Source organism: Vigna unguiculata, chromosome 6, assembly GCF_037176805.1.
Source record: "Vigna unguiculata cultivar grain cowpea cultivar isolate G323 ecotype 2 chromosome 6, ASM3717680v1, whole genome shotgun sequence".
Taxonomy (NCBI): domain Eukaryota; kingdom Viridiplantae; phylum Streptophyta; class Magnoliopsida; order Fabales; family Fabaceae; genus Vigna; species Vigna unguiculata.
Genome location: NC_140797.1, coordinates 35,207,518 through 35,224,534, shown reverse-complemented (window position 1 = coordinate 35,224,534; position 17,017 = coordinate 35,207,518). Strand labels below are relative to the sequence as shown.

Below are 17,017 nucleotides of genomic sequence, written 5' to 3'. Positions count from 1 at the left end.
TACTACGACTTTATAAATTAGATACTTTATTGATAAGTATCAGTAAAGTATCAAACACGATACGTGACCCAAGTTGAAGTATCGATGCATGCATTTATCTGAATATATATAACCATTAAAAATATTAGTGAAAGTATTTGTGTGTTTGTATTTTTTAATTTTTAAAAAAGTTAAATTAAGATTAATAATAAATATATAATTAATTTTAAAATAGTTGTTAAATGTAAAATTTAAAAAAATATATATGTAAAAAAAATTTAAAATATTAATTTAAGACAAAAGAGGTTTTTAGAATAATGATTAAAAGTAAATTATTTATAAAATAATTAATTTTTAAAATAATTAAGGGTAAAACTAGTATTATGAAATGTGGATAAAAAAAAGAAATTCTCTTTATATATTAATTATAGATTAACAATAATATATTATTATTAATTATATATTATAAAATTTTAAAAAATTACAAATTTATTTAGTAAAACTATTTAGTACAATAACATTTTTTTAATTAAACAAACACTTACAAATATACCTACATTATCAATAATAATAATAATAATAAATAATAATAATTTTTATGTTAAAAATATTAATATCAATGTTATATTAATATTAATATTAATGTTAACAACAATAATTTATAATTATATATACAAAAATCGTTTTTTTGTGTTTTTTTTGTTTTTACAAATTTATATTCTTAACTATTATTTTTTAAATTTAAATAATTATTCATATAAAAAAATAATTTTTAGTTTTATCATTTTATTAATTTTATTAATTAATTTTTAAATTCAAATAATTACTCCGATGTTGAGATAAATCAACAATAAAAATAAATAAAAAATATAAGTAATTGAGATATGTTCCCGTAATATAAAAAAGTAAAATATGTGTCTAATAATAATAATAATAATAATAATATTCTATAATAATAAAATACTAATAATAATAATAATAATACAACAACAAAACAAAAAAGATAAGTAATTAAAATATGATCTTTAGTAAATAAAAATAAAATATATATTTAGTCACTACTACTACAATAATAATAATAATAATAATAATAATATAATATCCCGAATAATAATAAAAATAATAAAAATATAATACAACTACTAAAAATACTAATGATAAAAAGAATCAATATCATTATTAATACTAATGCAACTAACATTGCCGATAATATTAATTTAAATAATAATACTAATACTAATTATTATATTATTAATACTAATAATAATGATAATAATATTAATAATATCATTAATAATTATTATTATTCTTATAATTCTAATAAAAATAATAATAATACTAATTGAAATAAAATTAATATAAAAAATAAATATAATAATAATAATAATAACAATAACAATAAGTTAAAAAATTGCAGCAATATTAATTATTACTATTATAATAATAATAATAATAATAATAATAATATCAATATCACACTACACGTACTAACGCTACTAATACCAATAATTATATTAATTTAAAAAATACTAACTATAATATTATTTATAATAATAATATTATTATTAACAATGAAAATAGTACGATGTGATAAAAATAATAATAATAATAATAATAATATACATCTTTACTATTTTTTTTTTATAATTTTATCCTCTTAATTATTATTTTTTAAATATAAATAATTATTTGTAATACAAAAATTATTTTCCAGATTTGTTATTTTACTAATTTTGTAACTACTTATTTGAATTTGAGTAATTACTTAGATATAGATAAATATGATTCCGAATTAAATAAAAATAAGATGTGTCTCTAACTATACTACTACAAATAATAATAATAACTATTATTATTATTATTATTATAATATCAATCTAATAATATTTCGTGATAAAAAAAATAATAATAATAATAATAGAACTACATAAACTACATATATGTAAACGTTATAATAATGTTCCGTGATATAAATAATAGTAATAATAATATAACAACTACATATATGTAAAGACATACACATATTTAGCATCATCTTTTGTTTTTAGAATTTTATTCTCTTAATTATTATTTTCTAAATTTAAATAATTATTCATAACAAAAAAATTAGTTTTCAATTTTATTATTTTACTATTTTTGTAACTACTTATTTGAATTCAAATAATACTTAGATTTGTAGATAAAAAAATAACACAATAAAATATTGCAAGTAATTGAGATAAGATCGATAGTAAATAAAAGTAAAATGAATGTCTATAATACCACTATAATAATAATATTCCTTATTGATAAAACTAATAATAATATAACAATACAATAATAATAATAATATACGTTTATAGAAATATAATAATAATAATAACCATTATAAATATAATATAATTATCATAATAAAAAAAATATTTTTCAGTTCTATTAATTTACTAAATTTAGTAATTGTTTTTCTTTTAGGTGAAAGATTTAAAGATAAATCAACAACAAAATAAATAAAAAGTATAAATAATTTAAATATAATCCCGTAGTAAATAAAAATGGGAAAAATATGTTTTTGTCCCTCAAGTTTGACCCAAATTTGAAAATGGTCATGATCAAAACTTGATCATTGTTTGGTCCTTATACTTTCAAAATCATTGTTTTTAGTTCCTATTTTTGGACGACGTTAAAGATATCAAACGGCGTGTCGCATGTTATTTATTTTTTTTTATAAAACAAAAAACTAGCGTCGGCTTAACCGATGCTTTTCGCAAAAAACTGAAAAAAAAAATATACTTTTGATCCTTGAAGTTTGAACTTGAAAATGGTCCCTGGTTCAAATTTGGTTACTGTTTGGTCCCTGTACATGCAAAATCATTATTAAAATATAATGATAACACTACTATTAATAATAACAACATTATATAATAAAAATAATATTATTATTATATAATTGTTAATAATAATATTATCATATATTAATAATAATTAATAATATTAATATATCAATAATAATATTAATAATACTATCAATAATGATATATCAGTACTATAATTATATTTTTAATAATATTAATATTATTATATAATCTTATTAATTACTAATATTACAAATATTAAAAAAATATTAATAATAAATAATAATAGTAATAATAATAATATTGTTATTATATAATAATAGTTATTATTATTATATATTAATAATAATAATAATAAATAATAATAATATTATTAATTATTATTAATATTATTACTGATATATTAATATTATTAATTATTATTTATATTATTACTGATATATTATTATTATTATGTAATTATTATTAATATTAATATTAATAATAGTTATAATAATATTATTTATTTTAATATTATTAATAATTATTATTATTGTTATTATTATATAATAATACTATTAATAATTATATATTATTATTATTATTATATAATAGTATTATTATTATTATAGTATTATTATTATATAATTATTCGATGTGCAGGTAGGGATGTCAAAAAAATCCGTACCCGCGAATATCCGTGGATAAAACCCGCAATAAGTAAAAAACAGATATTAAAAATGGATACCCGCTACCCGCGGGTACGGGTATTTTTGATACCCGCATGTTAACGGGGCGGATATGGGTATCATAGTATCCGTACCCGTGGATACCCGTACTCGCTAAACTTTAATTTAGAAAAATACTCTTATATATATATATATATATATATATATATATATATATATTAGTAAAAAACATTATGAGTCTTCATTCAATAATGGTGGTCAGATTCTTACCCCACAATCGAGTAAATTACTTTCAGATACTGTGGAGGCATTGATGTGTCTCCAAGACTAGTTATGGACCAACATGGAAGGTAATGAAATTAACACTTTTACTTAGATATTTTAATTAAGTGATTGTTAGAAATTTTTAATGAACTTCTTATGTTTTCAGGCTCTTCTAGATTAAAATTGGACAACATGAAACTTTATAAAATGTTGCAAAGTTAGTAATTTCTTTAATATTTTATTAAAAAATAAACTACAATATAAATTGGTCGTGATTTTTTATTTGTTTGTTTTTCAAGAATCAATCGGAGAAAAAAGACTTCTTGATCCAAGCACTAATTATGGTTAAATATTTATTTTTTAAAATATTTTTGTAAATACCTGCGGGTACCCGTGGATACCCGCGGATATGAAAAAAATAGACGGGTACCCGCATAACGGATACCCGACGGATATGGGTACGGGTACGGGACAAATATTTATTCAGCGGGTAGGGTACGGGGAAGCTACTACCCGTACCCTACCCGCCTCGTTGACATCCCTATGTGCAGGGATTAAACAATGACCATTTTCAAATTAAGTTTAAATTTCAGGGAATAAGAACATATTTTTTTTCAGTTTTTTGTGAAAAGCGTCGGCCTAGCCAATACTAGTTTTTTTTTTAAACAAAAATAAATAACACATGACACACCGTTTTTTATTTTTTACGTCATCAAAAAATAGAGACTAAAAACAATGATTTTGAAAGTACATGGACCAATCAGTGACCAAGTTTTAACCAGGGACCATTTTCAAATTTGGGTCAAACTTAAGGGACCAAAAACATATTTTTCCCATTTTACTCAGACACTCAAGCTAACTAGCTCTTTATACCACTTTGTTAGCAAATCAGACTTTTGTGAATAATCTTATTCACGTTTTATGTGTTGTTGTTGAATTCATGCAATCAACAATACAATTCATAAACTCACCATATTTCTAATTGTCATACTCAAAATAAACAAAAATGATTGTTGTTTCATTCATACAATCAACAATACAATTCATAGATTTACCATATTTCTAATTGTCATGCTCAAAACAAGCAAAAACAGTTGTTGTTCCATTCTTGCAATCAACAATATAATTCATAGACTCACCATATTTCTAACTGATATACTCAAAATAAGCAAAATCGACTAACACATCAACTGTCCATAATAATCCCACGAATAATACATGAATTACTCACAACAACTAATATATTGTTTACCCATACCTGCTAATACATTTAAGTTTATTCCATTTAAATTTACTAACACTTTCAAGTTCAGTTCTTTTGGTAGCCTACATAGCAAGCTTCTCCTTACAATTAGAAGTCCATTCACATCATGAAGAGCACTCTTATTCGAAGCTTTTCTCTAAACTACAGGGATTCTTTTGTAAATATTAGCCTATTTATTGTGTGTTTTACCCAATATTCCCTGCTTAAAACATTTGTAGTGGATCAATCTATCCCACTTAGATCCATGGATGGTCCCGACTCACATGACTATGTGTTATCAGAATTAATCCAACTTCTACTGAAAATCAAGGCAAAAGTTATTTTGTTACTAATAACCCGAAGAATCAGGGATTGGTCTAACGTTAACAAAGGTTGGTTTTTTTATTGACATTATTACAGTTATTGATTAGTCAATATAAATTTTGAACTATCGTTGAACACTTTTCAAGTTTTCTTGCCTAATATTGGTGAGACTATTTTTCAATAGATATCAATCAGATTTTTTTTATTAAAATTTTTTAGTAATTATTTTTTCTCCATGATTGAAAGAAATATTATTTCTAAACAAGAAATTTAAAATTTAATAAAGTTGAATTGTCTTTCTTATCTAAATAAATATTTGATAATAAAAAATTTAAAGGGTATTTGGAGTTACTGAAAATTGTAAAATTTACTTTTCATTCCCATGGCCTCCAATAGGGAGACGAATTAAGTGACTTTTTTTTCCGGGAAAAGTCATGTAACTTAACACTTAAGAAGAAATGGTCAATGAATTATTTTCTTAGTTATCTTTTTCAATAATGAATAAAATATGTTTCGATGACACTAAAGTTACGTGACTTATTAAAAATAAATCACTTAATCCGTCCCTTCAAATAGTAGTCCAAATGCATCTTGCTTGATTTAAGACATGATGAAGTCTGAAGAAGAGAAACCCCTCTGATCAAATACTGAAACACCTGCATACATAAAAAAAGTTTAATGATGCTAACTGTATATGGTAGACCTTTAGGAACAATTGAAATATCAGTTCTTGATCAGACAAAGCAAGCACTGTTCAAGCATTATTCCTTAGATACGATTAACTCCTATAAAAATATTCTTAACAGCTTGTTGAAAATTAAAGGCACAAATGCTATGTTGAAAAAACAGCAACAGAATTTAAGAAAACAGTTATGGTTGTCATACATTTCCACAAAACCCCTACCTGCTTTTCTTACGTTCTATGTAGCAACAGCATCCCAACCCAACCCATGTCACGCATTAGGTTCTGCATCTTCTGCTGAAATGTGAGATGTATACTTCAATGGAAAAAGTTGCGGTGATCCAGAAAAGGAAGATTGAGAGTGGTTAGCGATTAGTTAAAAAGAAGGGATAATATGAAGCACAAGAATCCTCTCAGGCAGATGATTTCTCTCAGTTGATTTCAACAGAGATAATCTGCAGCCTACAAACATAGGAGTAGAGAAGTAAAACACGGATTAAAGTACAAAGGACAAAACATGGAGAAAACGGAAATAAAGAAGAAAAGAAAAATGCAGTGAAAGGATATTCGTAGAAATGGCAAAGAGTCCTCCGTGTCATTACTGAAAGAATAGATGTCATGCGATTCCCTGCAAATACCTGAGGACGAAGAGAAGCTGCAAAAGAGAAAGAAAATCAGCAAGGATGGCAAGTTCAATTTGAAGAATTTCAAGAGCATGCGAGAGAGAAACTCCGTTACCGACTGTTAAGCTGCAGAGAGCAACACGGATGCATGACTGATAAGCAGAGGCGGCAATGGTATCATTCCTTCTTTGCCATTCAAACAATTCCATGAAACCAGATAAGACCTACTGAGGAAGATAGGGTGATGTAGAACACTTGAGGCCAAAGTAAAGGGACAAATCGTATTTGACAATCCAACAGGTGTAAAACTAGTAGTTGGAGTGCCTCAATACCTGAAATTATGCAGACTTATTAAGTATGAGTCAAAGGCTTGAAAAACTATACTCCCTACATTTTCATGTTAAGTCATACAAAGTGCATCACGTTCATTCAAAAACAAATTGTTGATAGAAAAGATGAATGACAAAAACAGTGACTCTCAATTCAAGTCTCTGCTGGAATAGAAATTGTCTTGGTAGCAAATCAAGATATTTGGAAATGAAAAACCCAACTAAATTGTAACAATAGAAATGAAGCTATTATTGTGGGATGATGATAAATCTATTGCCTTCCTGTCTGGTATGAAGGGACTAAGCGCATAAAAGTTAAGTTTCATGCAATCTGATAAAGAGAAAAAGATGGTGCAGTCTCATTTACAACAACTCCAAAATTGTTAGAACTTATAATGACATTCGGATCTAAACAAAAAGCTACGTTTGAATTTCTTCAGACTAAAAATGCTTTTTACAGATAAACCTCAAATAATGTTGCATTCATATATTGTGGGAAATCTTAGGACATTTATACAGCAAAAAGTGTTTTAGGACTGGGTTTTGGGGTTTTTCTAAATGTTTTCAAGTTTGTAGAATCATATGCTTTGTTCAGTTCAGCTCTTTTTAGCACTATTCTAACGTAGCAGGTTTTTTCTTCAGCAGGAATTGATCACATGTCAAGGAGTTTACCACAATTCCTGCACTGTGGCCAACAACTTGAACTAAGTCCCAGCCAATGTTCCAGATTTTTTATTCTTTCTTCTTGTTTCAGTTATCCTACTACTGGTAGTACCCTTCTATAGTCCTCAACAACAACATCATGATTGACAAACAAAAAGAGTCCTGTTATGGAGAAGTGTATCTTTTCACTTCAGGGGTTCCACAGTAAATATTGACCTGTACAATGTTTTTCTCCAATACTATCCACTAAAAGCATTTCTTAGACTAGAACTAGGCAGCACTGAATTCAATTTTACACAACATTAGCTAGAAAACTTAACATCAATTGATCAATAACAGATGCAGGATATTTTATTCATGCTGAGGCAAAGTGATGATAGTAAATGTGATAGACAGAAACAAAAAAGTAATGGTGCAACTCAAACCCCTACTGAACCGTGAAATATCTCAGTACCAACACAACCTTTACATACTTTCTAGGAAAAGCCCAAATACATTGGGACAAAATTGAAATGATATCTCTTAAATCCCTTAAAAATATAATCTTCATAATCATGGAACCCAAGAGGGAGAAGAATAAGTTAGTTTAGTTCACTGGAGATCTGGAAACCAGTTCGCATACCTTATAATTGAGGCTATAGATACAAATACATTTGCATCGCTTAGGACTAGACTTTGATTTTCATGTACAAATCTCAAACAGCGATATACAGTAGGGTATTTAGGACACACTTTATTTTAAAACAAAAAAGCAGGGGTGACCCTGAAGTTTAGGACTGAGGTTTGCGCTTGGGTTATTGCAGAAACCGGTGGATGTATGTTAAGAAATGAAAATCAGTCACGGCAGAAAAGACTGATATAAATTGGTCTTTCATAAGTATTTTTCAGTTGAGTTAAGTTCTTTTGGTTTTCTATACAGCAAGCTCCAGCAACTAGTTTTAAGTCCACCAACATCATCGAGCACTCTTATGGGGAAGCCTTTCTGCTATTGGGATTCATGTGTAAGTATTCCCCAATTCAGTATGTTTTACCTAATGTATCCTGCTTAAAGCATGTTTAGTGAAGCTAGGCTTTTCTGAATTGAACCTTTTGCAACATTAGCAAGAAAGTTAACTTGATCAACCAAGGAGTTACCAGAGCTTGTACAATACAATTGTGAATTACCTATTCCAGTTGGTCCATGAACAGTAAAGGGCTAATTACTCAACTTGTACAGAAAATCAAAGTAAAAGTAAAATAGCTCGGTTTATTTTTGCATATAATAACCCGAAGATTCGGGGATTGATCTAACCAGTAATTATTAGAAACTTAAATTGGACTCCAATAGACAGAAAAGGAAAGCATTACAGCTACAAAGAGAGAAAATAAAACCTGTATATAATATGAGCATCAGCATAAAACCAAACACACAACACAAACCCTACATATTGTTGAACCCATCAATTGGGGATTAACCTAACCCCAAATCCCAATCCAACTTGTATAGGGAATAAGATTAAAAGTAAAACAGGGTGGTATATTTTGCAGATAATAACTCGATGATATGGGGATTAATCTAGAGAAAATTAAACTACATAATATGGGGGTAAGCATATAGCCAAAAACACAACCAAAAAAGTACATATTGATGAAGCAGGCTATATCTGAGATGCTACACCTGGGAGTCCTGCGGTTGCGGTTCTGTATTTGGAGATGTTCCAGAAAGCAGGTGAGTGATGGAGTTGAAGTAGGGAAGGAGCAACTTGGTGAGGGGGTGAAAGAACAAGAATTCGACTATTACTATAAGAAGGAAGTTAATGAGACAGAACAAGGAAAGTTGATCAATGAGAATCCACAGGAGTGTTTCACATGCAACTGTCCCTGACAAATAAAATGTTATGATGGTGTTTGGTTTGTCCATGTCAGTGGCGGAAGCTATAACATGGGAAGACACAGCTGTGACGAGAAGCGACAGGGTTGGTCCCTGGAAAGGATTGATCTTGGAGACTCCATACTTGATTGCATTACAAGTTAACAGAAATGTTATAAGACTACGGTAAGCTGCCTTCATGCCTTTAAGTGGTAAGCTGCCTCGTGCTTTTAAGTTTGATGGTAAAAAAAAATCCATCAAATTTATAAGAGGAAAGGAGTTTGAAAGTGTTGGGTATGGTTTGAAGGAGTTTGAAAGTGATGGTTACGGAGTTTGAAGGAGTGGTGCAAGTGCTAGTATGGAATATGAAGCGGTGTAGTAACACAAAATTGTTGAAATTTAATTATTAAAAAATATTTTTTCCTTTTCAAGATGTTGTGATGTTAGCCAGCTGGATGATCCCTTATATTACACTCCGGCTAATAGTTTGACTTCCAGGTTATGATTTTAAAAAAAGACAACCAACAATACGCTACTTAACATGTACTTGGCAACGGAGAGAGGAGTTGGTAAGATGGATATAAAGAAAAAATATTACCCAACATGCTTTTAAGTTTGATGGTGAAAAAATCCTTTATAAATAAGGAATAGAATTATAAAGTTATGGATATAGATATAAGATAGAGAAAGTTATTAAAATTTAATTATTAAAAAGTAATTTTTCCTTGTCAAGATGCGAAAATCAGCTGGTTGGAATGACCCCTCGTATCATGTTACACCCGAGGCATTGGTTTGACTGCCAATAACATCACATCACACATATTATAGTATTCTCTCATCTCCTATAGTCAGCCACCCGGAGGGAGCAGAAACAGCATGGTTGGATTGGAGCAACCGAGCAACCGTGACTGCCCACAACAACATCACATCACACGTTTGTTAAACTATTTATGTTTTTAAATTTTTTAAATTATATATATTTTTTAAAATTAGATAATAGTATATTAAAAAGTTAATGAAAATAAAATTAGATATTTAATAAATAATAAAATATTAAATTAAATATAATAAAAAAATAAATTTTTTTTATTTTTTTTATTTTTTATTTTCATTGTTTTTTTAGTTTTTCACATATTGTATTGATCTCTTACCCTTACCTTAATTCTTTTTGTTAAGTTACCACAAAAGAAAAAAAAAATCTCTTGTCTCATCTCGTAGTGAATTGGTTATCATAATTTTTGTTAGTAATTATGTCTCTCAATTATTGATTATATTATGATAAATTATTTTTTAGTTTTAAACTTATTTTTTAAATAGGTATATTAATGAAAAACAAAAGAATAAATTCATTTTTTAGAATTGATAAAAGATGAGGGAAGATCAAAACATTAACATGACAATATGGTTGTTCATCGCATAACAATGAAATGAAATGCAACTTTTGAATCGATATGTGCACATTAAAAAAATGGGAAATGAATATTTTGCAGATAATATGATTATTTATATTGGAAAAAAAATAGCTGAAAATTTAGTTATGATTGAATTATTTGATAAGTTCAAGAATATGAAAAAACGATGGACGGTATGTTAAATAGTGTAGTTTGTTTTATAATTATAGGTGTGCTAGAATATTATTCATTTTCATTGAATGAGTGACACTAATGTCAAATATGTAAGTTTTAAGTATATTATTTTGACTCCCCCATAAATTTTGGTCAATCCGCCACTAGTGAGTGATAGACTATTATACGGGCCATGGCTCCCCCAAAAATTTTGATTTTTTTTAATTTATGTATTTGAAATTTTTAAAGTTTTTTAAATTATGTATTCTAAAAAATTTTGATTTTTTTATAATTTGTGCAATTAAAAATTTTCAAACTTTTTAAATTATGTATAGTATTTAATTTTTTTAAAATTATGTGTAGTATATCAAAAATCAAAGAAAATTAAATTAAATCTTTTTTATTTAACTTATAAATCATAATATTTAATATTAATTGATAATAAAATTTGAAATCAAGTATAATAAAGAATAAAAAAAATTATTAAGATATTTTTCATTTGTCTCCTGAATTTCTCACATATCTCACTCTTACTTTTACTTGTTCTTTTTTTTTATTTTTAAGAGAAAAATAATTGTTGTCTCTACTCTTATTTTTTATATGTTCTCTTTCCTTCTTGAAAAAAAAAAATTGTCTTACTTGATGGTGAAATATTAATTTAATAGTTAAAATTATTTTTTATCTAACGAGCTTTTTGTATATTCATTTTTAAGAATATATAAGAAAAAAATATTGTACTATGTATTTTTTTCATAATCAATTTTTAATTGTAGCTTAATTATCATGAATTTTTATTTTTGTATTTACGTCTCAATTTTTTATTAGATTATGACAAATTATTCTTTAGTCTTAGTCTTTAAAAAAATATATTGGTAAAGAATAAAAGAACAAATTATATTTTAAAAATGGTAAAAAAAGAAATTGTGTGAAGATGAAAACAAGACAAATTCAACTTTTTCACATATATTCTTAACCATGATACTACTCACTCAATTGTCCAATTATAATTTTTTTTTTCTTAAAGTTCAAAGAATTACAAGTGAGTCATTACTATAATAGAAAATTTGTTTTTTGTAATGAAGATTATCAAAACAAGATTGTTGAATAAAGATGGAAGTGAATTTTTTGCTCACAATTTGTTTATTTACACTGAAAAATAAATAGCTTAAAATTTTAGTTTTGGTCCAATTATTGATGAGTTCAAGAATACAAAAGAACAAATGAAAATAATTATTATTTTTTTATATAATTATGGTTATACTAAATTATGTATTCATTATTTTTGTCTTAGTGACAATAATTAAATATATAAATTTTGATTGTATTATTTTGGCTCTCCTTAAAATATTAATTGTAACGTCCCAAAAACTGGATAACCTCAAATTGATAAAACATCACATACATAAATATTCAAAGAGTACAGAGTTTAGGGTATAAGGGTATACCATACGTCAGATATACCCAGATTACAAAGAAAGGGCTCCACACGGCCCAAACAGAAGTACACTGAAAAAAAAAACAAATAATTAAACTAGGTCTTGTTCAGAAAAGAGAAACATAAATAATAAAGTCCTTCAGTGATGGGCCTCACAGTGGGCCCAATACCCATCCAATCCATCAAGCTGCAGCATCCCCATTATCATTACAACTGCCAGGGGTTCTCGCATATGCTCACACCAACAAGGTTGATGATCATCGCAAAGGTAAAGTCCACACATAACACACAAGCAAGCAAAAGGGTAAGCTAGCGAAAAAGTCATCATATCATGCATTCAACATACCATTTCACATTCAAACATACATAACAAACACCCACATGTGAAGTACTCATCCATATCGAAACCTAAGACTTGACTATCCAGATACGTATCTGAGGCACCACCACGTGGCAGTGGAATTATGTCCCAGCAATGAGGCGTCACCGCGAGGCCTTCACGGAATTATACCCTTATAGGAGGCACCACCACGACCCCCCGTGGAATTACGTCCTTTTATCGAGGCACCACCAGGGACTCCCCTTAAGAGGGTCCATGGAATTACGTCCAACCGATGAGGCGCCACCAAGATCTCTCACTACAAAAGTCATGGAATTATGCCCTACCCATGCTTTAAACATGTTCCACCCACCAATCAAGAATTTCCCATAACATAAATATCATGTATAATCAACAATTCATACAATTCATGCTTTCCAATTCATACCCAATCAAATAACATGCCATTTCCATTTCAAATGTACATATTAATCATGCCATCATCACACAACCCTTCTAATAAAGCATTTGGGTCAGATAAACAAGCCACATATCGGTGAACCACTCAATAACAACATCAAAACCCGCCCGCTGCCTCGCTCAAGCTAACAGGGCTCACTCAGGCGAGAGGGACCCTCTCGCTCAGGCGAGTCCTATCTCGCCTAGGCGAGGGCGCGACGAGGGGACATGGAACTCTACGAGGTCTCGCTCAGGCGAGTCCCTTCTCGCCTAGGCGAGAGCACTCCTCGCTCAAAAAGAACGCACGTCGCCTAGGCGACAATTCGTGCAACAAAAACCTGGGCAAGCCTCTGATAATCTCGCCTAGGCGAGACTAGCTCGCTTGGGCGAGAAAACCAGCACTCACCACTATTTTCTCGTACAGCAGCCAAAACCAAGAACCAAAACATGCTTTAACTCAATCCAAATCGGGCACAACAACAACCAAACCATACAGACACGAAATGACGATAAAACAGCGAAAAAAACACAAACAACCGATGGTCCTAGCTTCCCTTACCTGGAATGAGCTAGCGAAATAACTTTGACACCTAAGCCCACCACTACAGCAGCTCCACGAGCAGATTGAAGAGTTGGAGATAGTGACACAGAAGGGAGATTAGGTTTACTACAGTGAACCCCAACATAGAACACGAAAATAACTTAGAGAGGGTTTAAGGTCATGGAACAAACTTACGTGCAGGAGCAACGGGGTTGAACTAACTCGAACGGAACGGAGGACCAAACCCTAACAGAGACGGCAGCAGCAGCTCAAGGGTGTGTGGAAATCTGTTTTACGCAAAAGTACCAGAATTAGGGTTTTAGGCAGCTTTAGGTCAGTTTTTTCCCTTTTTGGGCCAGCCCTCAGGCCCAAAGGTTAGGGGCAGCCTTAAGAAAAAGGACAACATGAAAAGTGGGCCTTACATTAATCAAGATCTGCCACTGTCTATAATGGCACTACATTGCAACTCTGGTGGTAACACGCTGGTAACACCACGCTTCTCTGGTAATCAAGTGCTGCCTTTTTTCTCTAACTAGCATTTCTACCCGTGCAATGCACAACACACCATGGGATTTCAAAAACCTAAAATTTAATATAATAAATTAATTTGAAATTGTAAAAGTATAATTAATTTTAATATAAATATTTTACTTTATTTTATAAAATTAAATAATAATCTTTTAATTGATTTTATAATAATTTTTTTAAAGTTATTTATATATATTTTTAACATGAAAATAATAATTTTGAATAATATATTAAGATTAAACAAAATTAAGAAACTAAATTCAACTTTAAATAAAATACTGAATAGAAAATATAGAAAAATATAATAGTAGATTCTCTAATAATAAAAATGATGAACGATACAAAAATTGTTGAGTAAACCCTATCAAAATATAAAAGTTAGACGATACAAAAAAATGTGAGGGTAGACGATATAAAGCTACAAATTATAGATCGTGCATATGAATGCAAATAGTATATTCTTTAAAATTACAAATATTAAACGATGCAAACAAAATATGAATAGTAAACGATCAAAGACTAAACAATGTAGACCATGTAGAAAAATATAAAGAATATACTCTACAAAAACACAAAGGTTAGACATTTGGTGGACTCCTCTATTGGAGTCATTTTTTCACAGTTTTCTAGATTTTAAATTTCAAATTTAAACTTGTGACCATATTTTTATATTTTTTTACAATTTTAAATTTTAAATTCAAACTTTATTACTTTACATTTTGAATTTCAAATTTGGAAATATGTATCTTAATTTAGAAAGAAAATATCGAAATTGAAATCATTAGTGATTTTTATATCTTTAAAAGTTTAAGAATTTATAATTTTCACTTTGTAATAATACATTTATGTCTATGTTATCAAAATTATTTTTTAAATTAATGTTTAAGCTTTCTTGAAAGGTGAAAAATATGTGACAAATGTTCAAAAACATTAAAAGAGCTTTAATTTTTTATGAATTAAAGTTCAAAAAGTCAGTCAAGACCTCTGAGAAAGTAATAGAACAATTTATCAAATCACATCCTTTGCGCAAACTTCCAAATGCTTAGCAAATAGTAGTAAAAAAGAACTTACTTAAATAGATAATTTGCAATGAACATGGAGACCGAGGAACGAAGAATAAGAATATAATATTATTAATGAATAAGGAAAACAAAAGAATATGTGCTTGTCCAAATAATACGTAGGAGAAAAGGAAAGTATATTGGAATGCATTTGTGACGTGGGTTTAACTATAGTTTATGATGTCAATTTAAGTGTGAGAGAAGTTTTTCAAATTTGAAACAGATGTCTTCGTCTAATTCAATCTGAATATTAATGTTAATATAAATAAGTACAAATAATATTTTAAAAATTGGTATTAATATTACTATCTTTTAAGTCATATTTACATAAGTTTGTTTCAAGTGTGAATATTGAACCACATATTATTAATATTTTGAAATTTTTAATATTAATTCCTTTCTATTTTAAAAATAATTTATAACAATTTTAATATTAATATTATTATTAAAATTTGTGAGAGAAGTTAATCAACATTCAAGTTTAATATTAATATTATTAATTCATATGGAAATACAAATATTAGACCGTGCAAGAAAATGTAAATAGTAAACAATTTAAAACTATGACTTATAGACCATGCAAAAAATATATATATAAAGAGTAGATTCGTCTAGTAGTAAAGTTGTCATGTTTTAACACAAATTTATAATTCAGACTCTTATTTATAAATTTTACTTTGAAATAACAAATTTGTAAATAGTATAAATAACTTAATAATTGATTTTGGATTAAAATACAATTGCATTAGTTATGGTAATTATTTACTTTTAATTCAGTAATGATGTCATTATTCAAGTATTTATTTATTATTTTACACCATGTTTTAATTAGTATTACTATTATTACTATATTAGTGCTAATATGTTTTATATTATTATTGAATATTATTAACATATTATTATATTATTTACACTCTTTAATTTTAAAATCTATAAATTTCAAAATAAGTTTATTACATTTATTATTTATTGTATATGACACACATTTCTCGAAATAGCGGTCAAATATTATAAAGATGTTTCTAAAATGCTAGAAATATATAATCAATGTTTTTAAGAAAAATTACTTGTGTATAAAAATAATGAAATGTTACATATGTTAATTTTAATATATTAATTAAATAATTCAAAATTTGTAAGATATTTAACCATATCCAATTCTCTAGTGATATGCACCTCAAAAAATCTGATTCATACCTACTTTTCCTTCAACTAATGAACAGATCTTTACAAAATTGTCACATATGAAATTGATTATAATGTTATAAAGAAATAGTCCGCTTGTTTCTTAAAAAGATATGCAAAACATGTTTAATATCATTTGATTGAATAATTGATCTGATCCCTTCTTATTTGATATCTATTATGCAATTAAGATATTTTAATATAATTTAATTATTTATAAAGACTTTTAATGCAATTTAAAATCATTGTCGCATGGAGTTTTGTTTAATAATATTTTCACACAAAATCTAATATTTTCACTCTAATTTATCGTTTTTAATATATATATATATATATATATATATATATATATATATATATATATATATATATATATATATAAAGACTTATTAAAATACAATGACACATTATATAGAAACATATTTTTTAGTAAAATTCTAAATTTTGATTCACAATATTATAATGAAGT

At 27.4% G+C, this 17,017-nt stretch overlaps 1 protein-coding gene across 9 annotated transcripts; it reads right to left on the bottom strand.

Moving 5' to 3' along the window:
• Positions 1 to 5,746: 5,746 nt before the first annotated feature.
• On the bottom strand, positions 5,747 to 9,779 carry LOC114187418 (uncharacterized). Of its 9 annotated transcripts, none has more exons than XR_014995711.1 (5): positions 9,264 to 9,778; positions 6,730 to 6,946; positions 6,630 to 6,646; positions 6,214 to 6,453; positions 5,747 to 5,965 (listed from the first exon to the last, which is right to left on the bottom strand). XR_014995711.1 is itself a non-coding variant. In XM_085674498.1 (5 exons), the coding sequence occupies exons 1-4, from the start codon at positions 9,711 to 9,713 to the stop codon at positions 6,433 to 6,435; spliced, it is 597 nt and encodes a 198-aa protein (XP_085530624.1). In that variant the 5' UTR covers positions 9,714 to 9,779; the 3' UTR covers positions 5,747 to 5,965; positions 6,214 to 6,432. The 9 variants fall into 9 exon arrangements, 2 of the variants coding, with proteins under 2 accessions (XP_085530624.1, XP_085530623.1); XR_014995714.1 differs by having other exon boundaries at positions 6,734 to 6,841; positions 9,264 to 9,752; XR_014995713.1 differs by having other exon boundaries at positions 6,730 to 6,841; positions 9,264 to 9,751.
• Positions 9,780 to 17,017: the final 7,238 nt, after the last annotated feature.